The sequence below is a fragment of the Pristiophorus japonicus genome, chromosome 2, assembly GCF_044704955.1.
Source record: "Pristiophorus japonicus isolate sPriJap1 chromosome 2, sPriJap1.hap1, whole genome shotgun sequence".
NCBI classification, from domain to species: domain Eukaryota; kingdom Metazoa; phylum Chordata; class Chondrichthyes; family Pristiophoridae; genus Pristiophorus; species Pristiophorus japonicus.
The window spans coordinates 249,634,295-249,662,256 of NC_091978.1; the positions used below are offsets into that span (position 1 = coordinate 249,634,295).

The 27,962-nt window shown below is 45.6% G+C and overlaps 1 protein-coding gene across 1 annotated transcript; it reads left to right on the top strand.

Moving 5' to 3' along the window:
• The first annotated feature begins 12,325 nt into the window (after nucleotides 1–12,325).
• On the top strand, nucleotides 12,326–25,566 carry LOC139230044 (circumsporozoite protein-like). Its single transcript, XM_070861811.1, has 3 exons — nucleotides 12,326–12,944; nucleotides 23,006–23,086; nucleotides 25,562–25,566. Exons 1-3 carry the CDS (start codon nucleotides 12,326–12,328, stop codon nucleotides 25,564–25,566), a joined length of 705 nt encoding a protein of 234 aa, XP_070717912.1.
• Nucleotides 25,567–27,962: the final 2,396 nt, after the last annotated feature.

The following is a 27,962-nucleotide window of genomic DNA, read 5'->3' on the forward strand; positions in this document are numbered from 1 at the left end:
TACCATCCGCCACAGGCCAGGCACCGAGAACTGTGCGGATGCTTTCAGTCGGCTACCATTGCCCACCACGGGGTTGGAAATGGCGCAGCCTGCAAATTTGTTGATGGTGGCACAGTCCGCAGACTTGTTGATGCTCATGGAAGCGTTTGAAAATGATAAATCACCTGTCACAGCCCGCCAGATTAGGACTTGGACCAGCCAAGATCCTCTGCTGTCCCGAGTAAAAAACTATGTACTGCATGGGAGCTGGGCCAGCATCCCCGTGAAATGCAAGAGCTAATCAAGCCGTTCCAGCGGCGAAAGTACTAGCTGTCCATTCAGACAGACTGCCTGTTGCTGGGTAACTGCGTAGTGCTACCCAAAAAGGGCAGGGAGACGTTCATCTTGGATCTCCACAGCACACACCCGGATATAGTAATGATGAAAGCGATAGCCAGATCCCACGTGTCGTGGCCCGCTATCGACTCTGACTTAGAGTCCTGTGTACGGCAATGCAGCGTGTGTGCTCAGTTGAGCAACGCACCCAGAGAGGCACCACTAATTTTGTGGTCCTGGCCCTCCAGACCATGGTCAAGGATCCACGTCGACTATGCGGGCCCATTTCTCGGTAAAATCTTCCTGGTGGTGGTAGATGATTTTTCAAAATGGATTGAATGTGAAATAATGTCGGGAAGCACTGCCACTGCCACCATTGAAAGCCTGAGGGCCATGTTTGCCACCCACGGCCTGCCTGACATACTGGTCAGTAACAACGGGCCATGTTTCACCCGTGCCGAATTTAAATAATTCATGACCCGCAATGGGATCAAACATATCACCTCGGCCCCGTTTAAACCAGCCTCCAATGGGCAGGCAGAGTGGGCAGCACAAACAATCAAACAGAGCCTTAAATGAGTCACAGAAGGCTCACTCCAAACCCGCCTGTCCCGAGTATTGCTCAGCTACCGCACGAGACCCCACTCGCTCACAGGGGTGCCCCCGGCTGAGCTACTCATGAAAAGGACACTTAAAACCAGACTCTGGCGGTTCACCCCAAGCTGCATGATCAGGTAGAGAACATAAGAACATAAGAATTAGGAACAGGAGTCGGCCATCTAGGCCCTCAAGCCTGCTCCGCCATTCAACAAGATCATGGCCTTGGACGCAGCTCCACTTACCCGCCCTCTCCCCGTAACCCTTAATTCCCTTATTGGTTAAAAATCTATCTATCTGTGACTTGAATATATTCAATGAGCTAGCCTCAACTGCTTCCTTGGGCAGAGAATTCCACAGATTCACAACTCTCTGGGATGAGAAATTCCTTCTCAACTCTGTTTTAAATTGGCTCCCCCGTATTTTGAGGCTGTGCCCCCTAGTTCTAGTCTCCCCGACCAGTGGAAACAACCTCTCTGCCTCTATCTTCTCTATCCCTTTCATTATTTTAAATGTTTCTATAAGATCACCCCTCATCCTTCTGAACTCCAACGAGTAAAGACCCAGTCTACTCAATCTATCATCATAAGGTAACCCCCTTATCTCCGGAATCAGCCTAGTGAATCGTCTCTGTACCCCCTCTAAAGCTAGTATATCCTTCCTTAAGTAAGGTGACCAAAACTGCACGCAGTACTCCAGGTGCGGCCTCACCAATACCCTATACAGTTGCAGAAGGACCTCCCTGCTTTTGTACTCCATCCCTCTCGCAATGAAGGCCAACATTCCATTCGCCTTCCTGATTACCTGCTGCACCTGCAAACTAACTTTTTGGGATTCATGCACAAGGACCCCCAGGTCCCTCTGCACCGCAGCATGTTGTAATTTCTTCCCATTCAAATAATATTCACTTTTACTGTTTTTTTTCGCAAGGTGGATGACCTCACACTTTCCGACATTGTATTCCATCTGCCAAACCTTAGCCCATTCGCTTAACCTATCTAAATCTATTTGCAGCCTCTCTGTGTCCGCTAGACAACCCGCTTTCCCACTAATCTTTGTGTCATCTGCAAATTTTGTTACACTACACTCTGTCCCTCTTCCAGGTCATCTATGTATATTGTAAACAGTTGTGGTCCCAGCACCGATCCCTGTGGCACACCACTAACCACCGATTTCCAACCCGAAAAGGACCCATTTATCCCGACTCTCTGCTTTCTGTTAGCCAGCCAATTCTCTATCCATGCTAATACATTTCCACTGACTCCGTCTACCTTTATCTTCTGCAGTAACCTTTTGTGTGGCACCTTGTCGAATGCCTTTTGAAAGTCTAAATACACCACATCCATCGGTACACCTCTATCCACCATGCTCATTGTATCCTCAAAGAATTCCAGTAAATTAGTTAAACATGATTTCCCCTTCATGAATCCATGCTGCGTCTGCTTGATTGCACTATTCCTATCTAGATGTCCCGCTATTTCTTCCTTAATGATCATTTCAAGCATTTGCCCCACGACAGATGTTAAACTAACCGGCCTATAGTTACCTGCCTTTTGTCTGCCCCCTTTGTCTGCCCGCTGGTACCTTCCCAGAGTCCAGAGAATTTTGGTAGATTATAATGAATGCATCTGCTATAACTTCCGCCATCTCTTTTAATACCCTGGGATGCATTTCATCAGGACCAGGGGACTTGTCTACCTTGAGTCCCATTAGCCTGTCCAGCACTACCCTCCTCGTGATAGTGATTGTCTCAAGGTCCTCCCTTCCCACATTCCTGTGACCAGCAATTTCTGGCATGGTTTCTGTGAAGACGGAAGCAAAATAATTGTTTAAGGTCTCAGCCATTTCCACATTTCCCATTATTAAATCCCCCTTCTCATCTTCTAAGGGACCAACATTTACTTTAGTCACTCTTTTCCATTTTATATATCTGTAAAAGCTTTTACTATCCGTTTTTATGTTTTGCGCAAGTTTACCTTCGTAATCTATCTTTCCTTTCTTTATTGCTTTCTTAGTCATTCTTTGCTGTCGTTTAAAATTTTCCCAATCTTCTATTTTCCCACTAACCTTGGCCACCTTATACGCATTGGTTTTTAATTTGATACTCTCCTTTATTTCCTTGGTTATCCACGGCTGGTTATCCCTTCTCTTACCGCCCTTCTTTTTCACTGGAATATATTTTTGTTGAGCACCTTAAAAGTCCTCCACTGTTCCTCAATTGTGCCACCGTTTAGTCTGTGTTTCCAGTCTACTTTAGCCAACTCTGCCCTCATCCCACTGTAGTCCCCTTTGTTTAAGCATAGTACGCTCGTTTGAGACACTACTTCCTCACCCTCAATCTGTATTACAAATTCAGCAGGCGGCAGCAACAAAATGTAAACAATGGTCGCACCACTGTGTCACTGGAAATTGATCTGAATGACCCTGTGTATGTGCTAAACTATGGACATGGTCCCAAGTTGATCGCGGGCACGGTGATAGCTAAAGAAGGGAGTAGGGTGTTTGTAGCCAAACTAGACAATGGACAAATTTGCAGAAAGCACCTGGACCAAATTCACTTTGACTTTGCGGGGGAGTGATGTTGTGTATCTATAAAGCATGCACTCCCATGTTTCGTCACCAGCGAGTTCATCCCCTGAAGTCCAAAGGGATCCCAGCATCCCTTGGGAACACTGTATATAAGCCGGCCCCTAAGGCCTGTTCCTCACTCTAGAGTGTCCCAATAAAGACTGAGGTCACTGTTACTTTAACCTCCCTGTGTGCAGCCTCATCTGTGTCAGGAACACAACATGTACCATCTACAAGATTCACTGCAGTAACTCGCCAAGGTTTCTTCTACAGCACCTCCCAAACCCATAACCTCTACCACCTAGAAGGTGAAGGGCAACAGGCTCATAGAAACAACATCACCTCCAAGTTCACCTCCAAGTCATACACCATCTTGACTTACACCTATCAACATTCCTTCATAGTCACTAGTCAAAATCCTGGAACTCCCTCCCTAACAGTACTATGGGAGTACCTTCACCACGCGGACTGCAATCGTTCAGAAGGTGGCTCATCACCACCTTCTCAAGGGCAATTAAAGATGGGCAATAAATATTGGCATTCCCACATCCCAGGAACGAATATATAAAAAACATCGCCCAACACACACAGCATCATGACTGAGGCCACAAGGTCTCGCCTTGTGTTGTCCATCATTTCCATCTTGGAAATCATGGGCTCCAAACTCTGCATAAAGCCTCATTCAATGTTGGAGCCGGACTCCTCCATGCTCCTTGACATTGACAAGAGACTCTCTGGCAGGCTTGCCATTGTACCCAGCTTTTCCATGTGCACGCCTATCACCCTTCTTCTGAAGGCCATCCCATCGGGATCATCATCTGAGTCATGTGGAGCAGAACTCATGGTCAAACTCACCCTCCAGGGAGCTGGCCGCCGTGCTGCCCTTTCCCCCAGCCTTGCTACAGCCCACTCGTGACTGGTGCCTCGCTATCTATACTACCCTCTAAATCAGTGCCATTTTCTGAGCTGGTGTCTGCGACTCTCAGATGCAGTGGCGGTGTCTCTTCTGTTTCTCCTCCATCACCCTCCTCCACAACTTCAGGGGCAGGCTGTGCTGGTGGCACTTTTTGGATATCTCAAAGCAGACAGGCACAAAGGTCAGGTTGTGGTGAGGGAAGGTGGTCTGGGGTAGGCTGAACCAAGATATCTCTGCATACACCATCAGCAGCTTGTCAGTGAGAAGTGATTGTGGGATGAGGACGTGAGAAGAAGGATTAAGCATGACCATACTCTCAATGGCTTCAACTTCTCCCATTGACACGGCCTCTATCACTGCCCCTCAAATTATGTCAAGGACCAATTCTTCCAGGTCGGTGAGGTACTGCCTGGCTTCCGCTGCTCCCTTGTGCTCTGTGCCACCTTTGCCTACAAGAGAAAGGGAAGTTTGTCTGTGAGTGTGCTGCATTGTGCTTGGTTGATCTGCCTGCCATGGTTGAATAGCTGTCAGTGTGTGTAAGATGTGAGATGTGGTTGTATGTGTTGCAGCATATGGTAAGATTGTGAGGGTGAAATGAAGCTTTGATTGTGAGGTATGAGTACTGATAGATAAAGATTGTTGGTAGGTAAGTGATGGGGGTGTGGGGCATTGAGCAGTGTTTGTGGCTTGTGGTGCAAATGATGGAATATTGCACTTGCTGAAGCCTTTGGTCACCTTGACCTGCCGTGTGAGGCCATTAAACTTTTTTCGGCTCTGGATGCATGTCCTTGGGACCAAACTGGTGGCCGTGATAGAGTTAGCTATCTCCTCCCAGAGCCCTTTGCAAGTAGACTTAGATGGTTTCATGCCACCCTATGGGAACAAGACAACCGGCCTGCTTTGAACTGCTATGACCAAAGTCTCCAGTTCAGCATCCGAGAACCTTCCTTTTGCTGAGCTATGTCTTTAGCCAGACTGAAAATGATTGCTGCCGCAGCAAAGCACCTCCCCTTAAGTAGTGTAGAGAGCCTTAGCTAAACATTACTGACCATTAGACTGCACCCGATATTGGCCCCCCATTGAGCGCTAAACCAATCAGTAGCACACTTAACGCTGAGATCAGCACTGCAATCATAGAAACATAGAAACATAGAAAATAGGTGCAGGAGTAGGCCATTCGGCCCTTCAAGCCTGCACCACCATTCAATAAGATCATGGCTGATCACTCCCTCAGTATCCCTTTCCTGCTTTCTCTCCATACCCCTTGATCCTCTTAGCTGTAAGGGCCATATCTAACTGCCTCTTGAATATATCCAATCAACTGGCATCAAAAACTCTCTGCGGCAGGGAATTCCACAGGCTAACAATTCTCTGAGTGAAGAAATTTCTCCTCATCTCAGTCCTAAATGGCCTACCTCTTATCCTAAGACTATGTCCCCTGGTTCTGGACTTCCCCAATATCAGGAACATTCTTCCCGCACCTAACCTGTCTAGACCCGTCAGAATCTTATATGTTTCTATGAGATCCCCTCTTATCCTTCTAAACTCCAGTGAATGAAGGCCCAGTTGATCCAGTCTCTCCTCATGTGATAGTTCAGCCATTCCTGGAATCAGTCTGGTGAACCTTCGCTGCACTCCCTTAATTGCAAGAATGTCCTTCCTCAGATTAGGAGACCAAAACGGAACACAATATTCCAGGTGAAGCCTCAGCAAGGCCCTGTACAACTGCAGTAAGACTTCCCTGCTCCTATACTCAAATCCCCGAGCTATGAAGGCCAACATACCATTTACCTTCTTCACCGCCTGCTGTACCTGTATGCCAACTTTCAATGACTGATGAACCATGACACCCAGGTCTCGTTGCACCTCCCCTTTTTCTAATTTACCACCATTCAGATAATATTCTGCCTTCGTGTTTTTGCCCCCAAAATGGATAACCTCACATTTATCCACATTATACTGCATCTGCCATGCATTTGCCCACCCACCTAACCTGTCCAGGACACCCTGCAGCATCTTAGCATCCTCCTCACAGTTCACACCGCTACCCAGTTTAGTGTCATCTGGAAACTTGGAGGTATTACACTCAATTCCTTCATCTAAATCATTAATGCATATTGTAAAGAGCTGGGGTCCCAGCACTGAGCCCTGTGGCACTCCACTAGTCACTGCCTGCCATTCTGAAAACGACCCATTTATCCCGACTCTCTGCTTCCTGTCTGCCAACCAGTTCTCTATCCACTTCACTACATTACCCCCAATACCATGCGCTTTGATTTTGCACATCAATCTCTTGTGCGGGACCTTGTCAAAAGCCTTTCAAAAGTCCAAATACACCACATCCACTGGTTCTCCCTTGTCCACTCTGCTAGTTACGTCCTTAAGAAATTCCAGATGATTCGTCAAGTATAATTTCCCTTTCATAAATCCACGCTGACTTGGACCGATCCTGTCACTGCTTTCCAAATGTGCTGCTATTTCATCCTTTCTGATTGATTCCAACATTTTCCCCACTACTGATGTCAGGCTAACTGGTCTCTCTCTCCTTTTTTAAAAAGTGGTGTTACATTAGCTACCCTCCAGTCCATAGGAATTGATCCAGAGTCGATAGACTGTTGGAAAATGATCACCATTGCATCCACTATTTCGAGGGCCACTTACTTAAGTACTCTGGGATGCAGACTATCAGGCCCCGGGGATTTATCGGCGTTCAATCCCATCAATTTCCCAAACACAATTTCCCGCCGAATAAGGATATCCTTCAGTTCCTCCTTGTCACTAAACCCACTGTCCTCTAGTACATTCAGAAGGTTATTTGTGTCTTCCCTCATGAAGACAGAACCGAAGTATTTGTTCAATTGGTCTGCCATTTCTTTGTTCCCCATTATAAATTCACCTGAATCCGACTGCAACGGACCTACGTTTGTCTTCACTAATCTTTTTCTCTTCACAAATTTATTGAAGCTTTTGCAGTCAGTTTTTATGTTCCCTGCAAGCTTCCTCTCCTACTCTATTTTCCCCCTCTTAATTAAACCCTTAGTCCTCCTCTGCTGAATTCTAAATTTCTCCCAGTCCTCAGGTTTGTTGCTTTTTCTAGCCAATTTATATGCCTCTTCCTTGGTTTTAACATGAATCTTAATTTCCCTTGTTAGCCACGGTTGAGCCCCCTTCCCTGTTTTAGTTTTACTGCAGATAGGGATGTACAATTGCTGAAGTTCATCCATATGATCTTTAAATATTTGTCATTGTTTATCCACCATCAACCCTTTAAGTATCCTTTGCCAGTCTATTCTAGCCAATTCACGCCTCATACTGTCGAAGTTACCTTTCCTTAATTTCAGGACCCTAGTTTCCGAATTAACTGTGTCACTCTCCATCTTAATAAAGAATTCTACCATATTATGGTCACTCTTCCCCAAGGGGCCTCGCATAACAATTTGCTAATTAGTCCCTTCTCATTACACATCACCCAGTCTAGGATGGCCAGCTTTCTAGTTGGTTCCTTGACATATTGGTCGAGAAAACCAACCCTAATACACTCCAGAAAATCCTCCTCCACTGCATTGCTACCAGTTTGGTTAGCCCAATCAATATGTAGCTTAAAGTCGCCCATGATAACTGCTGTACCTTTACTGCACGCATCCCTCATTTCTTGTTTGATGCTGTCCCCAACCTCACTACTACTGTTTGGTGGTCTGTATACAACTCCCACTAGCGTTTTCTGCCCTTTGGTATTCCGCAGCTCCACCCATGCCGATTCCACATCATCCAGGCTAATGTCCCTCCTTACTATTGCATTAATTTCCTCTTTAACCAGCAACGCCACCTCGCCTCCTTTTCCTCTCTGCCTATCCTTCCAAAATGTTGAATACCCCTGGATGTTGAGTTCCCAGCCTTGGTCACTCTGGAGCCATGTCTCCGTGATGCCAATTACATCATATCCGTTAACTGCTGTCTGCGCAGTTAATTCGTCCACCTTATACCGAATACTCCTCGCATTGAGGCACAGAGCCTTCAGGCTTGTCTTTTTAATACACTTTGCCCCTTTAGAATTTTGCTGTAGTGTGGCCCTTTTTAATTTTTGGCTTGGGTTTCTCTGCCCTCCACTTTTACTATTCTCCTTTCTATTTTTTGCTTCTGCCTCCATTTTATTTCCCTCTGTCTCCCTGCATTGGTTCCCATCCACCTGCCATGTTAGTTTAGCTCCTCCCCAACAGCACTAGCAAACACTCCCCCAAGGACATTGGTTCCGGTCCTGCCCAGGTGCAGACCGTCCGGTTTGTACTGGTCCCACCTCCCCCAGAACCGATTCCAATGTCCCAGGAATTTGAATCCCTCCCTTTTGCATCCTGCGATTCCTACTCTAATCATTATAATGAGCAGGCAGCATGAATTTGACTTGCTGCCTTTACCATTTTCAATGACAGCAAGCATATACCACTGGCCCTCGACACTGCCCATTTTCAGGCCTAATCCAATTTCTTGGCCAATATCTGCTATAACACAAGACACCATAAATGATGTACAACTTGTTATCAAGTAGTTTTATGTTTTGAATTTCTTTGAAACTTTAATATCATACAAGTGAAGGAATTTATGATATATATATATAGAGAGAGAGCAATAAAAATTGACACATTTCACTTTATTATATGTTTTGAAATAAAATCTTAATTGCACAATTTTTCAGAAATATCTTTCTATTGTAAACTGCTAAAAAATAATGAGTTCTAATCAACTTTTTAATTCATGCTCATACAATTTTCGAGGCTTTTTGTCCATTTTTGCCTGATTTTTCATTTTACCCATTGTCTTTCAGTTGGAAGTGACAGACTGAGTCGGTTTCAAGAGCTACATTTGCTGTCCACTATGAATGGGGGAAACTCACCCCTTTATAGCTGCCACCAATACCACTCCAAATATGTCAGCAGTGGTTTGGCTAATGAGGTGGGACAGAATTCTCTGATGATTTTTGGTCCCATCCAGATGGAACAAACACTTATGAATGTAAAAATGCATTGACGAAAATCTCTTTTCGCCCATCAAGCTTGTTCCTTCTTGTTCCTTTCATAGATCATGTCACAAAATGATTTACATTTAAGTGGTATGTTTCAAGTTAACGTAGGTTTAAAATTCTGCTCATAGTGATATGTTGCAACCATTTAGTATTTATTTGTTAATGAACCAGGCATTGAAGATATATTTACACCGTGACTTGGGGAGAATAGTTAATGTTATCTCTTCCCGCAAACATCCACATCAACTATTATTGGGATGACCGGCATTGAATATCTGCCAAAAATCCACTTATTTGCAGGGGAGGGAAGATAACCAATTTATTGACAAGCCTACTGGTGAATCACTGAATGGGAAAGACATCAGGGGACATCCCATCTCCACCTACGTCCTGTGGTCAAAATTAACAATTAAAAGGGAAAACCCCAATCAAAGTCATTCAATTAATTAGGTCTGGGAAGGAGGCCAAGTCTGTTGAGAGGAAAGTTGCCCAACCTGAGCTCAGAGCCAGCCAGAACCGCAAGACTGACCAGGAAAAATTAAGATAGTTCACTTATGTGAGAGAGGGTGATGTGGTTTATTGTTTTTCTCAGTCGCAGGAGGGTTTTGAAGTTCAGTGAAGTAAGTAAGTGTCACTCTGTACATTCACTTGTAGTCTGTAAAATGAAACAGCTTAATGATTTTTATGTGGCCTTATCTCACTGAACTGTTTTTCAGTCCGTCTACTGAAAGATTGGAGAAGTGTGCATGAGGGCACATGTGAAAGACTCAATATCCAGTTCAGATCACAAATATTGTTACACCCCAGGTATAGGCTATTGTGTGATTGAATTTTGGGCCGTTGGAATGTAAGATATGGGTTACAGAAGTGACCAGATAAGGGAGCCCAAGGGAATATCTATATGCCTTTGTTTTTCACATTGTTTGTCTGAAATCCTGTCCTGGATGAGAAGAATTTGCCTCCAACTTAATATTGTGAAGACCAAAGCCATTGGCCCTGATTTTAACTCCAAGTGGATTCACCTTTCAGGTGTAAGTTAAAATTATAGTCGGCTCTCAATGATGTCATCGGGCCACAACATGCATATGTAAAGAAGAACCCTGTTGGCTCTGGACACATGTCCTTGCCGCCTGCTCAGGAGAGCAGCTTAAAATTGCAGATGTTGGGATCATGACAGCTTTCAGGCAGGGAAGAACCAGGGTGATTTTAACTGCCCACCCGCCAGGTTTATGCTGAGCAGATAGGGTTAAACTTTCTCTCATTGTCTTCAGTCTCCGCCACAAACTCAGTTCCCTAGCCATCGACTCTTATCACTTTCCCTGGTGATTGTCGTATTTTTGAAACCTTGTCATCCTATTTCACCCTGAGGTGAGCTTCTGACCACATATCTGCTCCATCACCTAGAACACCTACTTCCACCTCTGTATAGGCTCCTGTGAGAACACCAGCAGCAAGTCGGGGCCATAAAAGGAGTGGCGTGGAGGCCTCGCGAACAGCGTGGAGGCGTATTACTTCAGCTAGCAACATGAGCTGGTGCAGGAGGGTGACGGCAGCGAAGAGTGATGTCATCAAGGTCCAGGTCAGTGATTGGAGCGTGGGCAGATACAGCAGGAGCAGCGAGGTCGGGGTGAAGGAGCAGCGAGAGACTGTAAAGGGACGTGATCGGGGCCCAGGAGAGGCATGAGTTCAGGGCCAGGGGCCCAGGGGCAGCATGGGCCAGCCCACACTGCGATATGTGTGCACACTAAGTCCGTGCAGCAGAGCAGGTCTCCAGTCGTCTTGGATAACCCTCGCCACTGGATCAAGACCCTAGCTCTGTCAAGCCCGTCTGGTGGCTGGTGTGCAACAGCCACCCCACGTTAAAAAAATCCACGCACAGGCATTTTCCACCCTTCAGGATGTAGTTCAGGACCTGGAATATTAGGTCCTTCGTTGAAACACCTGTAAACTCATCCTTTTTTGGCATGGAAGTAAGCCATCCTTGCTTCGAGGGATCGCCTATGATGATAAGCTCCCGTCTTTGCCCTGCCTCAGCTCATCTGCAGCTGAAACCCTCATCCATTCCTTTGTTACCTGTATGCTTGACTAATCCAATGCTCTCCTCTGGACCTCTCCCCTTCCACCCTGCATAAACTTGAAATCATCCAAAATTCTGCTGCCTGTATCCTAACTGTATCCTAACTCTCACTAGGTCCTGCTCATCCATCATCCCTGTGCTCACTGACCTACATTGGCTCTAGGTCCAACAACACATTAATTTTAAAATTCTCAACCTTGTTTTAAAATCCCTCCATGGCCTCTCCCGATCTCTGTAACTTCCTCCAACCCCACAACCCTCCGAGATCTCTCTGCACTGCCAATTCTGGCTTTTTGTGTATCCCCAATTTTAATCACTCCATTTATGGCAGTCGTGCCTTCTGCTGCTTGGGCCTCAGGCTCTAGAATTCCCCAAGCCTCTTCTCCACTTCACCTCTCTCACCTCCTTTAAGACAATCCTTAAAACCTGCAGCTTTGACCAAGCTTTTGGTCACCTGTCCTAATATCTCCTTATGTAGCTCGGTAATACATTTTGTTTGATAATGCTCCTGTGAAGCACCTTAAGATGTTTTACTACATTAAAGGTGCTATATAAATGCAAGTTATTGTTGTTATTGGAATGAGACAAGGTGAATATCAAATTTCCTACTTTGGCCAGCTATAGATTTAAAACCTGTTTCTTGGCTGCAGGGTGGGAAAAGCAGATTACAGTGGGAGGATTCTTGTGCAGCATCTGAACACTTGGAGTGATTTGCCTTTTCCCATGTCTCAAATTAAATGTGAAAATAAACACACTTTACCATTGTTGCATGGTGTTCTTCCTTCCCACAGGTTCGCAGCTCACTGAGGAGACGTGAGATGCAGAGGGTGGTGAGATGGGAGATGCAGAGGGTGTTGAGATGGGAGATGTGGAGGGTGGTGAGTTGGGAGATGCAGAGGGTGATGAGATGGGAGATGCAGAGGGTGATGAGATGGGAGATGCAGAGGGCGGTGAAATGGGAGATGCAGAGGGTGGTGAGATGGGAGATGCAGAGGGCGGTGAGATGGGAGATGCAGAGGGTGGTGAGATGGGAGATGCAGAGGGCGGTGAGATGGGAGATGCAGAGGGCGGTGAGATGAGAGATGCAGAGGGTGGTGAGATGGGAGATGCAGAGGGTGATGAGATGGGAGATGCAGAGGGTGATGAGATGGGAGATGCAGAGGGCGGTGAGATGGGAGATGCAGAGGGCGGTGAGATGAGAGATGCAGAGGGTGGTGAGATGGGAGATGCAGAGGGCGGTGAGATGGGAGATGCAGAGGGTGGTGAGATGGGAGATGCAGAGGGCGGTGAGATGGGAGATGCAGAGGGTGGTGAGATGGGAAATGCAGAGGGTGGTGAGATGGGAGATGTGGAGGGTGGTGAGTTGGGAGATGCAGAGGGTGGTGAAATGGGAGATGCAGAGGGCGGTGAGATGGGAGATGCAGAGGGCAGTGAGATGGGAGATGCAGAGGGTGGTGAGATAGGAGATGCAGAGGGTGGTGAGTTGGGAGTATGGCAAGTACCTTGACTCTCTTGGCTTCATGAGGCAGCAGATTAAGGGCCTCGGGAAGAACCTTGGAGGTATGCTGGACCACATTGGGCAACCTGTGGATAACCTGCATTCAGCAGGTACTGCTACACAGCAGCTGATACCCGGGTTACCCCCATAACTCAACCACAGATGCAGCCCATGCCCTAGAGTACCTGGCTACTGAGGATGAGCCAGCAGCTCAGTTTCCAAAGAGGGTTATTTCTCCCCATCTTCCCTTGGAGCAGAAGTACCTCAGTCCCCAACTCTCTGATGACGACCAATAGACCAGACAGACAGTTCGTGCCCTTTGCAAAAGAATCCATTCACGGGGAGGGTTGAGGCGCAAAAGCGAATAAGGTGCCCCTCTCGTGCCGAGTCCACCTCCTCTTAGTCAGACTTATTCACAGCTGACCCTCAGGCACACCTGTGAAGGTACAAGTCTGTTAAATGTGTTGCTGTTTGTTCAGTTCAATTGTTGGCATTGTGTTATTTATTGATATTGATATTTCTCTTTTGATTGTTTCAATTATAACTGTAGCTTTTCTTGCTGCTGTCCTTAAATCATTTCGTCAGAAGCCATTTGAACTGTTTCAATTTTTTTTATAATTCCAACCATGTATACAGGACAATGGTTTCCAAAGTAGAAAATGGCTAAATATCTTAATTTTTAATTAAAGTTTAGCACTAACTACCTCAATTGTTGTTTAAAGTGCTGCAACAAAGTTAGTTGTTTGACTTTCAATCTTGCTGTTCTTATGTGTGCTTTCTGGGGATGAGGAGGGGTGGGAGGATTCCTGTCCAAATGACTGAGCTATCAGCTGCTGTCCAGCCCACCCTGCCTACCGCAGCCACGGCTTCCTCGATGGGGGGCAGATCATGGCCTCAGCAACATCCGCGGTGGGTTCATCCAGGCCGTCCATTTCCACAGGGTTCCTCCATATTGTCCATCTCATCTGCCTGGTAAAAGGTCAATCCTTCCCTATGGCAAGGTTGTGCAATATGCAGCATAGCACCACAATCCTAGCCACTTTCAGAGATGAACAGGAAACTATAGACCAGTTAGCCTGACATCTGTCATTGGGAAAATGGGAAGCAGTAGCAGGACATTTGGAAAAGCATAATTCAATTAAACAGAGTCAGCATTGTTTTATGAAGGGTAATCATGTTTGACAAATTTGCTGCAGTTCTTTGAGGATGCAACAAGCAGGGTGGATAAGGGGGAACCAGTGGATGTGGTGTATTTGGATTTCCAGAAGGCATTCGATAAGGTGCCACATAAAAGATTACTGCACAAGGTAAAAGCTCATGGGGTTGGGGGTAATATATTAGCATGGATAGAAGATTGGCTAACTAACAGAAAACAGAGAGTCAGGATAAATGGGTCACTTTCAAGTTGGCAAACAGTAACTAGCGGAGTGCAGCAGGGATCGGTGCTGGGGCCTCAACTATTTACAATCTATATTAATAACTTGATGAAGGGACCGAGTGTAATGTTGCTAAATTTGCTGATGACACAAAGATGGGTGGAAAGCAAATTGTGAGGAGGAAACAAAAAATCTGCAAAGGGATATAGACAGGCTAAGTGAGTGGGAAAAAAATTGGCAAATGGAGTATAATGTGGGAAAATGTGAGGTTATCCACTTTGGCAGAAAAAATCAAAAAACAAATTATAATTAAAATGGAGAAAAATTGCAAAGTGCTGCAGTACAGAGGAACCTGGGGGTCCTTGTACATGAAGTGAGTATGCAGGTTCAGCAAGTAATCAGGAAAGCAAATGGAATGTTGGCCTTTATTGCAAAGGGGATAGAGTATAAAAGCAGAGAAGTCCTGCTACAACTGTACAGGGTATTGGTGAGGCCACACCTGGAGTACTGCGTACAGTTTTGGTCTCCGTATTTAAGGAAGGATGTACTTGCATTGGAGGCTGTTCAGGGAAGGTTCACTAGATTGATTCCGAAGATGAGGGGGTTGATTTATGAAGATAGGTTGAGTAGGTTGGGCCTATAGTCATTGGAGTTCAGAAGAATGAGAGGTGATCTTATCAAAACATATAAGATAATGAGGGGGCTCGACAAGGTGGATGCAGAGAGGATATTTCCACTCATAGGGGAAACTAAAACTAGGGGACATAGTCTCAGAATAAGGGGAGGCCAATTAAAATTGAAATGAGGAGAAATTTCTTCTCTCAATGGGTTGTAAATCGATGGAATTCTCTGCCCAAGAGAGCTGTGGAGGCTGGGTCATTGAATATATTTAAGGCGGAGATAGAAGATTTTTGAGCGATAAGGGAATAAAGGGTTATGGGGAGCGGGCACGAAAGTGGAGCTGAGTCCATGATCAGATCAGCCATGATCTTATTAAATGGCGGAGCAGGCTCGAGGGGCCAGGTGGCCTACTCCTGCTCTTATTTCTTATGTTCTTATGTTCTTATGAGTAAAGCAAAGTACTCCCCACCTGTCCAGGCGCCAGAAGCATGATTTCAGCAACCCAATTTTCCTCTCAACTACTTGGTGTTTGCACAAGTGTGCACGGGTGTACCTTCCCTGTGCTACACTATTGGTCCTGCGGTAGGGTGTCATCAGCCATGGCTTTACTGGGTAGGCCTTGTCACCTAAGATCCATCCATAGAATTACATAGAATATACGCACAGAAACAGGTCATTCAGCCGAAAAAGTCTGTGATGGTGTTTATACTCTACAAGAGTCTTTTTCCATTCCATCTGGCTCATCTCAGTCTTTCAGCATATCTTTCTCTTCCCTTTTCTCTCATGTACTCATCTAGTTATCTTTGAAAGCATCTAAGCTATATGCCTCAACCACTTCATGTGGTAGCAAGTTCCACATTCTAACCACTCTCCGACGAAAGAATTTCTCTTTATTTCCATATTGGAGTTATTAATAACTATCTTGTATTTATGGCCACTAGTTTTGGATTTTCCCACAGCTACCCTATCCAACCCATTCATATTTTTAAAGACCTCTATCACGTCTCCTCTAAGTATTCTATATTCTAAAGAAAAAGCCCCAACCTGTTCAATCCTTCCTGATAGCTGTAATCTCTCAGTTCTGGTACCATTCTTGTAAATCTTTTTTGCACTTTCTACAGTGCTTCTATGTCCTTTGCATGGTATGGAGACCAGAACTCTGTACGGTCAGCTAAGTCCGGCCTGACCAGGGTCCTACATAAGTTTAACATAACTTCACAACTTTTTCAATTCTAAACCTCTAGAAATAAATCCCAGTGCATTGTTAGCATTTTTAATTGCTTTGCTGACCTGCTATGCTGCTTTTCATGATTTGTTCACCTGTATCGATTGATCCCTTGCCTTTTATGAATGAGACCGGGGAATTAGTAATGGGGAACATGGAGATGGCAGAAATTCTGAACAAATATTTTGTGTCAGTCTTTACGGTAGAGGGCACTAACAATTTTCCAACAGTGGATAGTCAAGGGGCCAAGGGGCTCTTGGGAGGAAGGAACTTAACACAATCACAATCACTAAGGAGGTGGTACTCAGTAAGATAATGGGAATAAAGGCAGATAAATCCCCTGAATCTGATGGCTTGTATCCTAGGATCTTAAGAGATGTAGCGGCAGGGATTGTGGGGAGGTCCCAGCAGATTGGAAAACTGCAAATTTAATACCTCTATTTAAAAAAGGAGGCAGACAAAAAGCAGGAAACTATAGACCAGTTAGCCTAACATCTGTGGTTGGGAAAATGTTGGAGTCCATTATTAAAGAAGCAGTAGCAGGACATTTGGAAAAGCAACATTTGGTCAGGCAGAGTCAGCATGGGTTCATGAAGGGGAAGTCATGTTTGCCAAATTTGCTGGAGTTCTTTGAAGATATAACGAACAGGGTAGATAAAGGGGAACCAGTGGATGTGGTGTATTTGGACTTCCAAAAGGCACATAAATGGTTAAATATATTAGCATGGATAGAGGATTGGTTAACTAACAAAAAACAGAGAGTCAGGATAAATGGTTCATTCTCTGGTTGGCAACCAGTAACTAGTGGATTGCCGCAGGGATCAGTGCTGGGACCCCAACTATTTACAATCTATATTTAATGACTTGGAAGAAGGGACTGAGTGTAATGTAGTCAAGTTTGCTGATGATACAAAGATAGGCGGAAAAGCAATGTGTGAGGAGGGCACAAAAAATCTGTAAAAGGACATAGACAGGCTAAGTGAGTGGGCAAAAATTTGGCACATGGTGTATAATGTTGGAAAGTGTGAAGTCATGCACTTTGGCAGAAAAAAATCAAAGAGCAAGTTATTATTTAAATGGAGAAAGATTGCAAAGTGCCGCAGTACAACGGGACCTGGGGGTACTTGTGCATGAAACACAAAAGGATAGTATGCAGGTACAGCAAGTGATCAGGAAGGGCAATGGTACCTTGGCCTTTATTGCAAAGGGGATGGAGTATAAAAGCAGGGAAGTCTTGCTACAGCTATACAGGGTATTGGTGAGGTCACACCTGGAATACTGCGTGCAGTTTTGGTTTCCATATTTGCTTTGGAAGCAGTTCATAGAAGATTCACTATGTTGATTCAAGGGATGAGGGGGTTGACTTGTGAGAAAAGGTTGAGTAGGTTGGGCCTCTACTGATTGGAATTCAGAATAATGAGAGGTGATTTTATCAAAACATATCTGATTATGAGGGGGCTTGACAAGGTGGATGCAGAGAGACTGTTTCCACTGATGGGGGAAAGTAGAACTGGAGGGCATGATCTTAGAATAAGGGGCCGCCCATTTAAAACAGAGATGAGGAGGAATTTATTCTCTCAGAGAGTTGTTAATCCGTGGAATTCACTGCCTCAGAGAGCTGTGGAAGCTGGGACATTGAATAAATTTAAGACAGAAATAGACAGTTTCTTAAACGATAAGGGGATAAGGGGTTATGGGGAGCGGACAGGGAAGTGGAGCTGAGTCCTTGATCAGATCAGCCATGATCTTATTGAATGGTGGAGCAGGCTTGAGGGGCAGTATGGCCTACTCCTGCTCCTATTACTTAGGTTCCTATGTTCTTAAGGCATTATGTAAGTTTGACTGCCAAAGGGCAAAGACTTCATGAGCAATTTCCTGGTGACCTGCATTGACATTCATGATCTGCAGTTGGTCAATGCAAAGGATCATCACATTTAACAAATGGTATCCTTTTCTGTTGCTATGTGTCACTGGTGCATGAAGAGGTGCCTTCAAAGCAGCATGGATTCCGTCGATGACACCCTGCACTTTGGGGAATCCAGTGATCCTCTGGTATGCGATAAATCACTACCTCTGCCGCGCTGGGGACATGTCATATTTACACGAAAAGGAATATTTCAACAGGTACAAACATGGCAGGGACAAATGAAAGTAGTAGTTACTGGCACTGTATTTTTTTTGTTGCTATTTGTCTCCAGTTTTGAAGAATGATACCTGAGAATGTTTGAATTTTTATGAAAGAAGTCAACAGTAGTCACACAAATGGTGGATCACAGAACAAAGTCAGATGCTGTGGAATATGTTGTCTGTGACCTGCTGAATGCAGGCCCTCGCTGTGCTCTGGGTGATGTTGCACATTAATATGCCTGAAAGTCCTCTTTTAACATTCCACAGAGGCTGCCGATACTAAAGCGTAACTATCTCACACAGAGTTCCTCCGACGTCATCTCGAATGACAGCCTCTCTCTGTAGACTCTGTAGAGTCTGATCAGCTGATAGGAAACATAGAAACATAGAAAATAGGTGCAGGAGTAGGCCATTCATCCCTTCGCGCCTGCACCACCATTCAATAAGATCATGGCTGATCATTCACCTCAGTACCCCTTTCCTGCTTTCTCTCCATACCCCTTGATCCCTTTAACCGTAAGGGTCAAATCTAACTCCCTCTTGAATATATCCAATGATCTGGCATCAACAACTCTCTGTGGCAGAGAATTCCACAGGTTAACAACTCTCTGAGTGAAGAAGTTTCTCCTCATCTCAGTCCTAAATGGCTTACCCCTTATCCTTAGACTGTGTCCCCTGGTTCTGGACTTCCCCAACGTCGGGATCATTCTTCCTGCATCTAACTTGTCCAGTCCCGTCAGAATTTTATATGTTTCTATGAGATCCCCTCTCATCCTTCTAAACTCCAGTGAATACAGGCGCAGTCGATCCAGTCTCTCCTCAAATGTCAGTCCTGCCATCCCAGGAATCAGTCTGGTGAACCTTTGCTGCACTCCCTGAACAGCAAGAACGTCCTTTCTCAGATTAGGAGTCCAAAACTGAACAGAATTTTCCAGGTGAGTCCTTACTAACGCCCTGTACAGCTGCAGTAAGACCTACCTGATCCTACATTTAAACCCCCTAGCTATGAAGGCCAACATACCATTTTCCTTCTTCACCGCCTGCTGTACCTGCATGCCAACTTTCAATGACTGATGAACCATGACACCCAGGTCTCGTTGCATCTCCCCTTTTCCTAATCTGCCGCCATTCAGATAATATTTTGCCTTTGTGTTTTTGCCACCAAAGTGGATAACCTCACATTTATCCACATTACACTGCATCTGCCATGCATTTGCCCACCCTGTCCAAGTCACCCTGCAGCCTGTTAGCGTCCTCCTCACAGCTCACACCGCCACCCAGCTTAGAGTCATCTGCAAACTTGGAGATATTACACTCAATTCCTTCATCTAAATCATTGATGTATATTGTAAATAGCTGGGGTCCCAGCATTGAGCCCTGCGGCACCCCACTAGTCACTGCCTGCCATTCTGAAAAAGGATCCGTTAATCCTGACTCTGCCATGAAGCCAAGAAGTGTCTTTTAACCATAATAAGGATCCAGTCCAAAAGGTAACCTTAACATCTTACAATATCCTTGAATAGTTGGCTTCGTTGGCATAGAATTTTCATGTCCTTACAGCTAAGGAAGTTTCACATTCTGCACAGCAATGGTGCAGCACCGACGGCACAAAATTGGGATTGGTAGCACCTGTTGTTTGGGCACTACAGGTGATGTTTGGGAATCGAAATAGCGAATGATGTGAGCACGCACACTTATGGGGCGAATTGCGCCGGATGCCATATCGGATCTTGTGACTTCATGGCTCAAAGAAAATGGGCCAAGAGGATGTTAGATAGTACGCAAGTATAAATGTCACATGGGCTATTTATCTTACCATTGTGTCTGGTCACTTAATGAATTACAGCCAGCCTGAGAGACCGAAGGTGAGGAGATATTTGCCTATTTTTCTGTGATCCAGCATTTGTGTGACTACTCTTGATTTTTATCATATAAAAAAAACATTCTCAGGTATTGTTCTTCAAAAATGGAAACAGATAATAATAAAAATAAACACACTGGCAGTAAATATTACTTACAATTGTCGCTGCCAGTTTCTATCTGTTAAAACATTCCTTTTCATATAAAAAGTACTTACTTACTAATCAGCCAAAGTATTAGAACAGTGGAATCCATAAATCTAAGGATCAGGTTCTTGAGCTTTTTCTTTCTGGGAAGTAAACCTACGGGAATGAGAAAGCCACAAATTAGGACTGCCAGGTATTTACGGTCAACGAGAGAACGCCAAGAATGCTGGGAAATCTGTGATGCAAGGTCATATAAGATGATATCTGATGATACAGTACAAACATTTCTTCGCATATTCTTAGGTAGGCCAGGAAATTGATTGCACTGATATCGATAATGACATCAATGGCAAAAAAAGTGAAAGCAAAACAGCAGCAAAGTATTTATTTTCCTCCTCCAAAGTTTCACATGACTACTAAAAAAAATGAATGGGATTAATTTTAATGTGATAATGCTTGGGTTTTGTAGCCTCAAAACATTTCTTGCCAGATAATTAAAAAAAATAATTTAAATAATTGATTAACTCAAGTCAGACATAATCTAAAAATTAAACCCCTCAAACTTTCAGCTCTGAGAATTATGTTAGAAATTAATTTAATTATGAGCAACAGACTTAAGTCAGTACAGGTTGAACCTCCCTTATCTAGAACTCCCTATCCAGAACCACCCCTCATCTAGAACCATTTCCGGCCACCGGGTGGCGCATGCGCAGAACTCCAACATGAACAAATTGAAATCCTTCCTCGCTGCCGACTCCCACAATCGCTGGCCTGACCCCGCGATCTACCACTCCCTCCCCCCCACCCCCCATGATCTCTCTGCCGCACTCCTAGCCCCAAGCCAGCCAACCCTGATATCCCCTTGCTCAGTACCTGTATCATCCAATTTAATGTGACCACCCCTCATCCAGAAAAATCCCTTATCCACAACAGGCCAGGTCCCGAGGGTTTCGGATAAGGGACATTCAACCTGTATGCTGTTTTTAATATCTAACAGGTTCTGCAATATAAAAAGAGTACTTAAATATGACTAATACAATTTGTTTCAGATTTAGCCAATACAGATGATTGTTTCTAGATTTGTTCAAGTTGTGTACAAATGTATTTCCTTCACATCATGCTACCGTGCTATTCTGAGCAGTTTGCAATTGCATTATCTTTGTTGTGAAAAAAAGTTGTATGGTTGAGTTGACACAAGGCAGGACAGCTTCTGAGGAATACACAAATGAAAATTAGACATACAAATATAAAAGGTGCTGAAAAACCTTATTTTCTATACTTTGGCCAGCGGTGGTGTTTACTCATGGGTAGGTCCTAGCACTGTGGATCTTTGGCTCGCACATGAATGCTGAAAACACCCTGCTCTACCTTTCCAGCAGTTCCCTGTAACTCAAAACCACCTCTGCACATCTGAAAAAATATCAATATACCCTCCAGCTGAAGATCAAGAACAAAATTATTGTTTTTGGCTCTCCACCATAAACTCTACTCCCTTGCCACGAACTCCATTGCCTTCCTTGGCCATTTGTTAAGGCTGAATCAAGGTGTGTAAAATATTGTCATCTTGCCTGAAGCACTCCTGAGTTTCACACCCCATATCCTATCCATTGCCTGGACTGTTTACTTTCTCAATACCAACGCCTCCACCCCAATTTCAGCCCTAATGCTGAAACCCTAATCTAAATGTTTGCTTTGGTTCAGTGGTTACACTTTTGCCTCTAGGTCATAAAGAACATGGGTTCAAGTCCAAATGCAGAGCCTTGGGCATATAATCTAGGCTGACACCAGTGCAGTACTGTTGGAGTGCTGCATTGTTAGAGGTACACAGGGTGGATAAGGGGGAACCAGTGGATGTGGTTGCAGCGGGAACAGCGTGGAGGCATGCCACTTCAGCGATGCAGGAGGGCGACAGCAGCAAAGAGTGACATCATCAAGATCCAGGTAGGTGATTGGAGCATGGGCAGATACAGCAGGAGCGGCGAGAGACTGTGGAGGGATGGGATCAGGGCCCAGGAGAGACGTGAGTTCGGGGGAAAGGCGCCAAGGGGCAGCACGGGCCACACTGCGATATTTGTGCGCACTAGGTCCGTGCAGCAGAGCTGGTCTCCAGTCATCTTGGATAACTCTTGCCACTGGACCAAGACCTAGCTCTGTCAAGCCTATGTGGTGGCTGGTGTGCAACGGCCACCACACGTTAAAAAAATCCATGCACAGGCATCTTTCACCCTTCAGGAAGTAGTTCAGTATCTGGAATATTAGGTCCTTCATTGAAATATCTGTGAACTCATCCTTTTTTAGCATCATCCTTGTTTCAAGGGGCTGCTTATGATGGGGTTAGAAGTGCCACTGACCATTTCCAATCCCTCTAAATTGACGCTCTCCTTTCCAATCTTCCAATCACCTGAACCACTCCCAGGATGCACATGAGGGTCACTGTCGGCGAGGCCCAACTTTATTTTCTTGGAACCCGTCAACTGCCTCTGGACATTTGATTTTCATCTGCAACTAAACGGGAGAGTTGTGGTCATGTGGGAAATCTCAAACCTGCCTGCAACCAGCCCACTTCTGGTTCTATCATAGACTAGACTGGGGGCGGGCAACCAACACGCTCCTCTGGAAGCAAGTTGATCATTTAAGGCCTCAAATTTTATCTGTCTTCCAGGTTTATCCCCGGCTGGCTGGGTTTCCCAGGCCTCAGCAAACCTGGCAGCTAAAGGGAGGCGAGGACTGCTGCATGGAATAGGTAAGTGATTTTCTAGCACTGCTTGTGGGCTAGGAGGAGCAGGAGGGCTTCCACCCAGCCCACCAAGCAAACCTGCTCCCCCTCCCAGAATCAAGGAACCACCCTGTGCCCGCCGCCCTCCCACCCCCCTCCCCCCCCCCCCCCACAGGATATCTGACCCTCTACCTGTTCCTGGCTTGCGACCTCCTCCGGCGTGTTCCCTGCCCCACAGGGAGCCAAGCCTGTGAATCCTGGTTAAAACTCCACAGCCTGCGGGGAAACACAGACCCGACCACAACTGCTCCCCCCTGCTTAGATAACCCGCCCCAGTCAAGATCGGGGCTAATATTTTGATGAATAAATTTTGGACTGTTCATGAACATATGTCCCCAAAGATCCATGAGGATGTTGGGATTTACTTGCTGGATACCTCTGGTGCTGACCGCACCATTGTACGCAATCTATCCGTAATTTCCATCATTAAAATATCACTAAAATGCATCTCAGACACCCGCCTTTCATTGGAGGCCACAATATTTAGCAGAGGCTGCTCGTGCATGGAGAGCGGAGGATCTGCCTTCCACTCACCCGGAAAAATCCACCATGTGCCTGATTTGCCCCCTTTATTAATTGGCTATATAGCCCTGCTCTCCTACCCCTCCAACAAACTCATAACAACAGCATCCAATCACTCTGCCCACTCCACCGCCCCTTACCATGGTATCCTCTGAAGTGCAGAGAGCTTGCTGCAGATACACACCTAATCTCAGAAATGCCAGTGTGTCAGCACTAGCTACCTCAGGCAGGTAAAAAGACTGTCCAACTGCAATTATGCACTGGATAGTAATAGGGATATCTAATTTGACCATTAGACTACTGGAGAACTCACATTGTTTTGCTTGCAATAAAGATGCCTGTTTTATATATAGCTCATTTATAAAAACTCTCATTTTGCTGACCTTCACTGCCAGAGTGCTATAATCCACATTTGATTTTAATTTATGTGTGAATCCTGCAGCAACTTCTGGCGACCACACATGCGCAGTTAAATGCAGGAATTGGAAGTTGCTGATTGTAGAAAAAAAAATGTAAGTAGAGGGAACCTAATTAATCAAAGGGGACCTAATTAAGTAAAGTTTAAAACTATAAGCAAGGTTCACAGTAAAGACAGAAAAGACAGGTGTTGCTGAACTCGACACATTGAAAACAGAATGCTGTGGCATCTCTGAATTCATTACTCGGTTTGCTGTTATCAAGGCTAGAACAAAGAGCTGAAAAGTCAAAATTCACGGGAACCCCCCCAGTGTTTGGGCTCATTGGAAAGGAAATTTAATTTGGGACTATCTACCAGAAAGTTTGAAATCCTAAAGTGCTTATGGAAGAAACTATGAACGTCAATCGAATTTTGGACTTTTACAAGACAAATTCAAGTCTGTGGGCGGGCCTAAGGAACTAAAGAAGCCAACTTGATTATTGGAACTGTTTGGGTGTTGGGACTAAGGTAAATTGTCTGGAGGAATGGATATTAGAAAACCCTTCTCCACAAGAGACAGTTACATTACAACAATAACTCAGAGATGGCCAGCCATCAATCTAAACTGAGAAAAGCCATCTTCAACACGAATAAGAACAAAGGGCCCACTACAGCCTGTATGTGAAAAACCAAGCACAAAAGGACATTGCAATTACCAAGCTAATATTTCCATCAGGAAACAGATTTGGAAGAGCGACCCACCCAAGACATATTAACTTTTAACGAGCCCACCAAAATATTACAAAGAAATGTCAAGCCCGCCAAATTTAAACAAATAATTCTGGACTGATTTGGTGCGAAGATTAGGACAACCCAAACCATATAACTGGCCCCCTGTTTTAACAGAGGATATGCCATACTACGCCTAGTACCAAACTACGCTGATGTCATCAAGAAGGGAGAGAAACCAACGCGACAGTTGTAAACTAACATCTCCAGCCTCAAAGTCCTGAAGTCCTGAAGGAAGGAAGAACATCACCATCGTGCAGCAACCGACCACAGCCAACGTGGCACCAACGAAAAACCACCGCGATCGACCAAACTCGAAACAAAACTCCAACAGAAAGAAACCGAAGAATCGAAAGTTTCCACTCTACAATCTAAGTCCTGACTACCAACAGGTGAAAACATTACCGAAAGAGACTTTGAACCTATTTCTAACAAAGGAAACTGGGTACTTACCCCATAGATCTAAAACGCGCCCTGCCGCATCAGCGGACCCAACCCAACTGAAGATTGCGCAGTAAGAAGTCTTCTCCGATGTTCGGGGTACGGCAAGCAGAACCTACAGAATTCAACCAACCCCAAAATTGCAAACTACCGCAAACTGACCAGAAAGGATTGGTAAGCATAGTCCCTGTCTGCCCTGGCGTCTAACCTAGCTAGGATTAGGTATTGGGAGGTGGGAGGTGTAATTTTTACCATAACCCCCTTTGAATTTTTAATGTATTGTTCTTTATTAGAGTGATTATAAGTTTGACATTGTATTTTCTTGTCTGTAATAAAATCAAAGTTCTTTTGCATCAAACCAGTTGTCCTTTGCACTTTATCACACCCCCCAAATAAATCCAGTCTAGAACCCAAGGGAGTGGGAGCGATTCGAATTGCTGAAGTAGGTCAGAGGAGAACCTGACCCCTGGGACCACCCCTTACAAAATGGCGACCGCGGCAGGACTCTGGTACAAGGGATGTGATGCGGAGGGTGCTAGTTTGGGGCAAAGAACCAAGATGGAAGAGAGGATTTCCTCCAATGTGTATAAGAAGGTAAATATCACAAAGGAATGGGTGCTTGGTCTATTGCGCACTGAGCGTCCATTGATGCTGCAGCCCAGTGGACAGCAAACAAGGATCACAAAGAAGCAGTAGGGAAGGCAATTTGGTTGGTCTGTCTACAGTGACAGGTCCAACTCCTAGACAGAACCAATGAGACACTTCAGGCAGAGTTATGGGAATGCGCAGAGAACTATCAGGAAAGGGCTATGGCAGAAGAAAGGTTATGGGGAGAACTCCGTAAGCTAAAACAGGAAAGGACCCAGATAATGGAAAGGTTTAAAAACAGTAAGGACTATTTTCAATGTCAGGTTAACGAGGTCATAAATAATGAAAGGTTACTGCGGGAGGAAAGCACTCGCCTCACCCTGCAAGTTAAAGAGCTCCAGAAAAAATTAAAAGATGTGCAGGCAGCGTCTAAATTAACTAGTACTAATAGGTTTGAATCGGGAGACCACGGTCCCTGCCAGCAACAGTCTGTCCAAGGCAAAAGGCATGGTATGCCTTATAAACCCGGGTACAGCCCAGGTAAGCCTGCAAGAGAAGGAAAGTAACTATTCAGCCACTACCTGTGGCACCGGTGACTACTACGGTTCAGCAGCAGGAGGGGTGAACGAGTTGCGGGACGGACAGGGATAGCGAACCACTACCACCTGTGGCACCGAGTTTCAGCTTGGCTTGGCAGCAGGGAGGAGGGGTAGGTGAGCCAGAACAGGGAGAGTCAGAACCAGGGCCAATGTTCCCAGTCGGGCAACAGAAATTTAGCCCGCCTATCAGTGCCGGGGGTCTAGGGCTCCTGGAAAGTCAGTTTGTGGTCCCCCACACTCCCCACCAGCTTAGAGCTATGATAAGCCACCTGGGAAAGCTAACTCCAAAGGGAGACCCCTCGGTTCACTTTATGGAGGTGGAACAGGCAGGGGATATTAATGGGTGCGATGATGCAGAAATGGCAAAGATGCTCCTCATAACCCTGGACAGCAAACGGTACCAGTCCCTCTCTACTGAGAGCAAAAGAGGGCGGAAAACACTTGCCGCCATCCAGAAAGACATTTTAGAAGCCAGGGGCTGCAATGACATGAGTCCCTTCTCCAGAGTAGAGAAAACAGTGCAGCTCACAGGGGAAACCCCACAGGCGTTCGCAGACCAACTGTGGCCTGTGTACCAGAGCGCCTTTAGTGGGAACATCGACCGAGATAACTTAACCCCGGACGAGTTAGCATACTGGCTCCGAAGTCTAGTAGCTAACAGTTCACCCCAAATAAGAGCCAAGGCTGAGGCCTGGTTTGACCCACAGATCCCCAAGCCACCGAACAGGGCATGGTTAGGCAGCTGACCCTAGCTCACTGGAACGGCAGAGGGACGGAAGAGATCCCACAAAAGGGAAGGGTCCACGAAATCTGACCTAGCCAAGACAAGAGGAAATGGCGCCATGAGGGGGGCAACCCCTCCTATACAAAATGTACCTACTTCTGGTGCAGAAAAAGTGGGCACTGGAGAAAGGATTTTAGAAATCATTGGAAGAGTAGCGCAGGAAAGAGTTTTCCAGCCCAGCCAAAGGGGCCGAGACAGACAAGCCAGTCCCTCCCCACTCATTCGATACCTTCCTAACGGCACTCTGAACAATGTTAGATGGCCCTGGGAAGGTAGCCACCGGTACCGAAATCCCATCTGCCCCCTCCCAACCAAAACCGTGACTAGATCAGGCACAGCCTGTCCATCTGTGTTCCCTCAAGTATGATGCGTGGGGGAGACCGAATGTTCAGATGGAAGTGGAAAAGGTGAAAGGGACTTACTTGCTGGACACCGGTGCCTCATGCACCCTTGTCTATGCAGCCAACCCCACTGCCTCACCTGTGTCTAACAGGGTCCCCTACAGCTTGGAGGGTTTCACAGGCACTGAACAGACTGGCTCATTCTCCGTTCTGCTCTCCATTCATTTAGGTACACTCCACTCTAAGTGGACTTGTGTCCTGATGAAGTGTGAGCAGGAAGGGAGAGGGATCCTGGGGGCTGACTTCATCCTAGGCCATGGGATCCTAGTGGATTTAAGAAACCACTGTCTTTGGGGGTCAGTCTGTATGGGACAGGAGAGTG